The 9,601-nt window shown below is 33.7% G+C and overlaps 1 protein-coding gene across 1 annotated transcript; it reads left to right on the top strand.

Annotated features, from left to right (window-relative positions):
- Positions 1-2,364: 2,364 nt before the first annotated feature.
- Positions 2,365-6,433, top strand: LOC111516949 (15-hydroxyprostaglandin dehydrogenase [NAD(+)]). The gene is made up of 5 exons (XM_023173034.2): positions 2,365-2,531; positions 5,054-5,180; positions 5,233-5,339; positions 5,653-5,978; positions 6,066-6,433. Exons 1-5 carry the CDS (start codon positions 2,433-2,435, stop codon positions 6,208-6,210), a joined length of 804 nt encoding a protein of 267 aa, XP_023028802.2. The 5' UTR covers positions 2,365-2,432; the 3' UTR covers positions 6,211-6,433.
- The last annotated feature ends 3,168 nt before the right edge of the window (positions 6,434-9,601 follow it).

Below are 9,601 nucleotides of genomic sequence, written 5' to 3'. Positions count from 1 at the left end.
TAGTGTAGTGTTGGTAATACTTCCTGAATTTCAATGTTTGGTGAAAAACAAGCAATGATTCAGAAAATAGAAGTGGAGTTTTTTTATTCAAAAATAAGTAACCAAAAGAAAATATTTCTGTATTTCTCAGAAGGTTAGTTTGCTTGTTATATTAGAAAAAACCACATAACATGCATAACGAAGATATTGAAAATTTGTTGAATCCATTCTTCAAATGGTAGGTAGTTATGAAGTTGTATATTCCGCCTACAAAAAAAGTAAGGTGAACTTTCCCACATACTTTCCGATATATCACATATCTGGTGTCATTTCCTCTGCACTCTGGTAAATGTTTTTAACCCAAAAAATGATTAAGTGATCTGATTCGATGTAATTCCCGTAGACTGACCCTGTGAACTCGATACATCCTCAACAAAATAAACATCGGGGATTATAAGCTCGTTGATTCCGAAAAGTACCTACATACACAATACACATATAGGACATATACGATGTGTTTTGTACAAAATAATTTACATATTTCGAAAAACAAATGAATGAGGTCGTCACCTCTCTTTACAGTGATAGCGTTAAACATCGTTGTTAGTTTTTGAAGATATACTAGTGGTGAGAGGGTCAAACTGATTCAATCCAATCTGAAATGGATTTTGAAAAAATAAGAAAAAATATGTATACCACGAAAAATAAATCATAAAAAAATCAAGATATATGGTAGTCCTTCATTCCCATTTAACCCATGGAATGAAAAAAAATTGGATAGCATACTTAATCGTCTATTTTCAGCCCATAAAAAGTAATCACCAGAAACTTCACTTCAGTATCATCAAGTTGATTTGTTGGTAACGTATTCAAGATTTACACTGTGTGTAGTGAAATACTAACTATAAAGGGTTTTATGGTACTCATTGTTCTTGATTGGAATCGAATTGATGAAACAATGGAATTAAATGAGTTCAATTGATGAACACTTTTTAGTTGTAACGATTTCTCGTTTGGAAAATGTTATCAGAAATTATTATCTTTACAGTAAAGACTGCTTCCAACTACTGAGTCCTACGCAAACAATTGTTAACCTAGAATAAGAGAAACTTCCTTCATAAAGAACCAAAAATCAAATCAGTCGAAAAACACCATCTATAGAAAGAGACTGAATGGAGGTCCTTTGCTCAGTTGAGTTTCGAAATTGGTGGCTAAATGAGAATTCAATGATAAATGATACCAAAGCAAAGAGGTGTTGCATCCGTGATCGAATACTGGGCAATGTTGTTACAATTTACCAGTAAACACATCATTGGAACTGACTTAGTCTCGAAAGCAATATTTGAATTCTTCTGTCCATATTCCGTTGGTATTAGAACGATATTACATTCCTCAGTAACTATTATTGGTTTGCATATGTTAAATGGAAAGTTATATGCATGATGCAGCAACCATGAAAATATTTCAATCGAATCTACAGATTTATACAATCACTTGAGGAAGCAATACATCTAACTACTGATATCTGATCGACAGCCAGGTTTCATGAATCCGCGTTGATGAAATATCCACGGATATCAGTAATATAGTGGGACTACTATTGAGGAATTAGGTAACTCACGACACTGAACAATCGTATGATTTCTATTCAGACAATATGTGCAATATACTCCTAGTAGGGGAAAGTATAACTGATTGACACTTTCAACAACCAACATGATGACATAATGACTTATGATCGTCAATAAATCGTCGATGGAACCCAATTTGGGGATCTTTCTCGTCATCACTTTCGAGATCACTGACAACACCTAGATTAGTTCAATTTTTTCATAGATGTTTCATTACTTCTCAAGGGATTGATTTGAACCCTATCATTCAATAATCAGCAATAAATTTTCCTAAGACTTGCAAAATGTTGAATAATTCATTGAGAAATATTAATAGTTCTGAATAAAAAAACCTCAGATTCAATAATTATTTGGAAAGAAAGTTTTTGTGGCTTTCTACTTTTCCATCTGAATGCAGGAAAATTTGTAATAATCCAAAATATTTTTTTCCTGAAAATTTATCTCTCCTGAAGATATACCCCATCCAATTTGAAGTTCAATTATACTAGAGACTACTGAAGAGGTAGCTTTCAGATTTCTTAGACTTGATCTCCCTGTCATAGATTTTTTCAGAGTTGAACCCAAATCAACAAAAATGATGTACACACTCGCCACGTTCAATAAATACAATTCGAATAATTCCAATTATTCAAGCTCCAGTATCAACTACAAACATTTGCATAATTGCTCCACTTTCCCCTAAAGTGCGGTTATTTGCGAAACATCACGTTTATCAATAAAATGAGACTATTGAAATTCAAAAAACAAGCAAATTGTTGGCATTAACTGATATTGTTGATCTGTTTTTCAATTAAACCGGAACAGTGAACTACTTGTATCAACATGGTGTTCAGAATCGCAGGAAAAGTAGCTCTAATAACAGGAGCTGCATCTGGAATGGGTCTGAGCCATGCCAAAGAGTTACTCAGGAATAATCTCAAGGTAAGTTTCAATTCGAAGTGTATCAATGTAGGTTATCGTACGAAACATTTAAATGATGGTGGACTTTTATTCAGATTAATTTCTGAATACAATTCCAGTAATATGAAAATAATACACACAAAAATCACTGTTCGGAAAAATCAACACAAAATCAACTGAACCAATCAGATATTTCTACGGAAGGAAAGTTTTTTATATATTTAGTCTACCTCAGTGTTCTAGAAGTACTAGAAATATTTCAAAAGTTTTCTTTATTTTTTTTCACGAAACATCTCATTTGAGAAAGTCAGAAGTTATTTTTGAATGTACTGCATCCTTCATCAAAAACAGTATTATGCTAAAATATGCACATGTTATTCAAATTGACAAAGAAATATTATCAGGAGAGATTGGTTTTCAGAGAAAAAGTTTTTCGTCTTTCTTCTTCAACATCATTGAAATAATACTATAGGAAACTACTAAAGAAAGGAAGAAAATCAATGTCAATAGAAATTTTACATGAAAATATGTAGATTATACACAGAAAATTATTTCCGATACAAACTGAAAACAATACTCTTTTGAAACACCTACTTCCACATAAGAAAATTGAATTACAGGAAAAACACCCGTTCAATCAAGTATTTACTATTACTCACATGAAACACTTATCTCATGAATTTCATTATTTCGGGCTTCCATTGTCTAATATGATCTTAATATGATCCAATATATCTGAAAAAAATCTAAAATTAGAGTGGATAGTTGAAGTATCAATTATATTGAGCAATAAAACGAGAAATGAAAAGAGTGTGAAATAAATTGAAAGAATCAAGATGAAAATTAAAATGACAACAAAATGAGAAAATAAAATTGTAAGAAATAATAGAAAAGGCATAGTTAAAAAATCAAACAAAAATTAAAAAGGTTTGCAACCAAGTTACTTCACGACGCTCCGATTGTTGGTATCCACAATCGTCTTCGTGTAATTTTTTATTTATTCCCATTAATTTTTTCATTTTTGTATTTCTTTCAACTCTGTTGTCATCTTCATTTTGTTCTTGATCATTTTTATTCGTCTTATTGTATTTTCATCTTACGTTTCATTGCTTATTATGATTGATATTTCATCTATTCACTCTGATTTCAGTTTTTCTTTCATAGATTTCGAATCATATTAGAATTATATTAGACAATTGGAGTCCGACCTAGTGAAATTCACTATGAAAAATTGTCAACTACTTGAAACTCATTTTATATCCGAAGACAGTATTATGTAGCCTAGTTTTTATTAAATTATCTTTCTTCGCCAGGAGCTGAAAACTCCACGACAAATATCGTCTCGCTCTGGTGGTGGAGGCTTATTAGCTTGTATGAGCCTGAGGCTGACGAAAGAATAGTTCCAATAAATTCGGCTCTTCTTGTTCACCACAACGGATTCAAATTCGGCTCTTCTCGTTCCCCACAACGGATTCAATATCCTTCGGAGCGTGGAGCAACACCGGTGTCTCGTCAATACCGTAAGAGTGCCGTAATATAGCGTAATATAGCACTCCTAGGGCCGCGTTATGTCGATGAATATAGGCCGAGACCGCATATGCTGGACATGTTGATGTGCATCAGGATCTCGGGCGCCCCGTGGCAAGCCCTGCACCTTGTGTCAGGAACCGCTATACCCATCACGCGACTGCGGTAGACTAAGGTGTTGAAAAAAAACAAGCCTGGCAAGCCGTGATGGACCCCTCAGTTTCCGACTTCAGCCCACTCGATTATTATTATGATTATTATTATTATATTGGCGCTGAACACAAAGTTGAATTTCGTGAGAAAGAAGGGGGTTGGGTGAAGGCTGATCTGAACCAGATATCTTCCAGAAAGTATCACGCACCCTTTCTTTTTTCGAATAATTTTCAAAAATAAGTCAAAACCGATATTCGTGATAGATACAACCCCATATAGCATGGTTCCAACCTGCTATAGATAGGTCTCGTCATTGGTACTAGGCTGAACCACAGATGCATTTTCAAACTCAGCTTCCAATCATGAGTATGTGTTAGCATGGAGATATTTCCAAGTAAAGACGCCATCAATATATGATCGATACGATACTACTATGATTATCAATAATGAATAGAGTTCCCAAAGGCCTCTACTGTCGCCCAAAAATTGTTGCATAGGTAAAAACTGCAAGGAACTAGTTGGTTTTCAGCCCAAAGACAAAGCATTTGTGGTCCAACACCAAACAGCGTCTTTTCGACCTGCCACAGATCCCAATGATGGTAGTGAGTTGAATCACAAATATACTTTTGGAATCAAGTAGCTTGAAAGACAAGCTTGAGTATAAATTAGCTTCACGAAAGACGTCATCTAGAGGATTTAGAGATGACTCAAAGCACGAATATCATTCAATGTTAGGAAAATAATCCCGTTGGAAATATAATTAGTCAAAACAGTTTTCAAACATAACTAGGATTTCATAATATACATATTATTGAAATTCTTCAATCCAACCAGAATATATTTGATTTTTTTTGTCTGTGAAGGGTGTCACTCTGACCGATATAAATGAAACCAATGGAAAAAAAGCCTTGGAAGAAATAGAAAATGAGTTTGGGAAAGGAAAAGCGATCTTCATCCAGTGTGATGTGACGAAAATGGAGGAAATACAAAGTGAGTATTGGAAGCTTCAAATAGCTCCAGGATATAAATAACTTATTTTCAGTTGCTTTTGAATCTACTTTAGAGAAATTTGGAAGCATTGATATACTTATCAACAATGCTGGTATCCTGGACGATCTCAACTGGGAAAGAGAAATCGCCATCAATTTGGTGGGTATCACCATTCACAATTTCTCCTTATCACTAATACTGGGATTTTCTGAAATTTCTTATCATTCCTAAAACAAAGCTGTATATACTTTTTCCTCATGGAAATTTTAGCTTAAATTTCGAAAAATGAATTTCATAGAACATTTTCTAATGACGAGCTAGTTTCAACTAGATGCTACCCGATCTTTAATGTATTTTCATTTATGATTTGTATGGTACGTAACTTTTTATTTTGGAAAATTATCCAGCTGTTTTAATACATTTCCACTGAGCCAACGAATGGATGTTTAAAATGACTTACTAATCATTTCAGAATGGCACAATAAACGGCATTCTCCTCGGCTTCGAAAGGTACTTAAAAAACTATAAACAAGGTGAAGAAGCTGTAATTCTGAACACCGCATCTCTGGCTGGTATCGTCCAATATGGCGTCGCCCCGATTTACAGTGGGACCAAGTCGGCAATTATCGGGCTTACCAGAAGTTGGGCACATCCGATGCATTACCAAAGAACTAAAGTGAGAGTCATGGCCATTGTTCCTGGCAGAACAAGAACTACTAGTTTTGAACTACGTGACTTCCTATTGGATCCTGTATATATGGACATGTTTCAGAAAAGAGAACAGAGAAAACTTCAGAGGTGACAAGAAAGTTATTGATCGGGGTTTCAATAATTTTTTCTTATTTGAGAGTTAATTTCGAAGTTGAATGACTTGTTTTTTTTCAGGCCGGAGTTCGTATCCAATGAACTCATAAAGATATTGGAGAATGGTAGAAACGGAAGTTTGTGGGTTATCGAAAAGGAAGAGCCAGCTTATGAGTTTTTGGTTCCAACAAAAGAAGAACTGAAAAGGCATCATATTAACTGTTGAAATTATGTCACCCACGACTTCGTGATGACAATCTAATGCACTGACGAGTTGGAGAAGTAGTTGGTATTCAAGAAGCTATTTATTATTTCATAGAAAATTATAACACTCTCAAAATATGTACATTTACTACTTGTTGAATTATTTATTTCTATATGAAAATATACATGGTAAAATCAAAAATAACTTTGAATAAAAAAATAAATGAAAATTCAGTTACTCACAATATTTTTTCATATCATCAAATAATTTTTTTCGAAGAAGAAATCTGAAAAAATCTTCATCTTCTACATTGGCATATAAATAGAAAATTTCTTGCAGAAGTGAAATGTATCAATACAAGCTTTTCTCATTATAACTGCTTCGAAATACAAATAAATTACTAACTATATTTCACAACAATCATACTGAAATGGATAATATCATCAGAAAATCCCATATAAATTATATATGGAAACAAATTTTATATTTACAAAAATATATGTTCATCTCAAGGTGTACCTCAAAGTTTCAGGCAAAAGTACCAGTTATCAATTCTTCTTCAGCACCTTTTGAATGACGATTCAGAGTCACATTGTTGGGATTAAACTCTATATTGATAAGATAAAAGAGATACCATATTACATAGAAGTTCAAGTTTGTTTTGGAGGGGCTACCAAACAGAAAATACTTTGTGAGGACAAATTTTGCATATAAATTGAAATAATTCTTGGATGTAAGCCATTTGTCGACCAGTTTTTGTGTCATTCCTAAAGAAAGTGGTGAAATCATAATAAAAACCTTAGGTAAATAGTTAAAAACCACATGACCAAGAAGTATTCCAGAATCGGATGAGTCTGTGCCTTATAATAGATTATCAGAAGTTGTTTGATGAAGAGACAAAGATTTGAGAGTGTGACGACAATTTTGAGACTGAATGAAGACATGTCTGAAGAAGCCATTGTATGGAGAAACACATGTTGCATTTTTGTAAAGCTGTTCGGTGAAAATCTCACAATAAAATGTTTTTTCAATATGTATAACTTGATATACGATAGGAGTTTTTCTCTAATCATAAAACCAAATATTTTTAAAAGTTCTACCTGGTAGCAAGAACACTAGCCATAGACTAGCCATGGGCTATCCTAAATTGCAGAAATGAAAAATAGGCTGAAAAACAACTCTTTAGCTATCATGGAAATCTTCCTAGATCTATTCCTTTCTCACTTCTTTCTGGAAAGAGAGGCTACATGGACAATTTATAAAATTGTTTACATTGGTGACTACATGCTTATGAGAAGTGTGATAGTGATCAACACTGAAAGTCACATCATTCTGGAAATGTTTACTATGAACATAAAGTCTGAGTTGTGAGAACTGAAACCTCTGGGAGGAGGAAATACTGAGAGCAGATAGCTGTTGGTTCATAAATGGATCTGAAATATCTTCAAATTCTGGTACACACATATATATATATATATATATATATATATATATATATATATATATATATATATATATATATATATATATCGATATATCGGCGGAAACAAAAACACACATGAACCAATAGGAATATTTCTTGAAAGCACTTGACTTTCACCAAGCAATATCCAAATTGGTGATGAACTGATGGAAAATACTATTCCCTATAGGAATTTTAAACGAATTGTTTCTGATCTGGATTTCTTAGCGCAAGAGTTGAAATCTAATGAAATTGCCAAATTTCTCGTAGAGAAAGGCGCGGATTTATCAAACCAGAATCGCATAAGGCGTCTTCAATATAGCACTGGATAACTAAAGAAGAGGTTCAAAATTCTTGCGAAATTCACCATGATTCGCGAGTCCCAAGACATCAACATATTTTCCAAGATTGAATACCAAACAATTGATAGATTACACCAGAAAAGTCCTACGTTGTAAAACAGGTCTACTCACATGTCACTGTTTTCTCAATCATAATATGAAGAAACATGCTGTGTTGAAGGTAGTACTTTCCAATTTTGTTTGGACCGTAATGAAACAGTGGAACAAACACTTCATACCTGCTCTGTCGTGTATCGCATGAATTTTTCCAGTATTTGATGGAGTCCTACTCTTGACAGCTGAAAAATCACTCGCCAATCGAAGTAATTGGCTTTGTTGATGAACTGGACACATTTGTTCGAATGTAGATAGGTTTGAGTCATAGTAAATCAAAGCTTGCGAATCGCAGTGGAGTGATGAATATATCCACTCACTTTGGATCTACCTACTTACTTACCTTTCGCGTACCACAATAAAAAATAGGATACCACGGGGGAACTTGTTGATGACATTAACCGCTCCACCTTTAGAGAAGAAATAGGAGGATTGATTGAAGGTACTCAAATTTCCAAAGGTTCAGCAAAGGGTCTTATACGTAACTGAATAAAAAAAATTCCAAGCACCCCTGAAGTCAACAAATGTATGTTTTCAAACAGGTGATCATTCAAAAATTAAAATATACTTTGTTACCTCATCATCCAACATCATTAGTAGTTTTGAATTCATTTATGTGCTACAATGCACACAACCATAAGATAAGGGTTATCATTTCCATGAAATATTATCTTTTTTGCCCAACCAATTTGGTATTGTCACGATTATCATGATCAATGTGGCTTGAAAAATATAGAATTCATTCAGAAATCCAACCAGTCCAACTGAGAGAATTACTATGTGATGAAACACGTATTAGAAATAAAGCCTATATTGTGAGAATGAGTTGATTATCTTCGAAACCAGTTATCTTCCGATCCACAATCCTTATGGGTTCAAATGACAAAGTTGAGAATGTAATCGAAATATTTCGTCCTCGGTATTAAAATTGACGGACCGGCAATACCTTCTTTTCTGAACACTTCGTGTTCAGGTATTCATGTTCATATTTTTAGGTTTTCCCATTAGGTTAAAAAAAAATACCAAATATTTATGATCTTTGACAAACACTCGAAAAAAAAATAGTAGAATAAGCCCAAAATCATCTTGCAAGGTGAAAGTACTATTTCACGTACTACTGACGATTAATTTGATTCAGTTAGAGTTGACAAGGTACTTGATGAGATGAATTTCTCTCAACAAATTAATATATGATACGATCAGGGAAAATTTCCGAAATTTCAAACAACCATTCTAAAAAATTGAAATATGCCCTAGTTACCACATATATGAAAAAAAAACTTACAAATTCACTATGAGTATTAGAAGGCTGCTTGCCTTGATATATATTTTGCGAACCAAGTTCAGCCATCCTGATAACAAGATCAACTCAGTAAATCCCAGAGGGTAACACCCGAATTGCGAATATGCGAAATTTTCTGCAGAATGCGTGAAAAAGCGTCTTGAAAGTATTATTCCTCGTTTGAATTTTCCGAGGGGTAGCTGTTCAGCCTCA

The sequence above is a fragment of the Leptinotarsa decemlineata genome, unplaced genomic scaffold, assembly GCF_025532065.1.
Source record: "Leptinotarsa decemlineata unplaced genomic scaffold, Ldec_3_MD MMD2_P_RNA_scaffold_6, whole genome shotgun sequence".
NCBI classification, from domain to species: domain Eukaryota; kingdom Metazoa; phylum Arthropoda; class Insecta; order Coleoptera; family Chrysomelidae; genus Leptinotarsa; species Leptinotarsa decemlineata.
The sequence above is the reverse complement of the archived record's forward strand: the minus strand, read 5'-3'. Positions and strand labels throughout refer to the sequence as shown.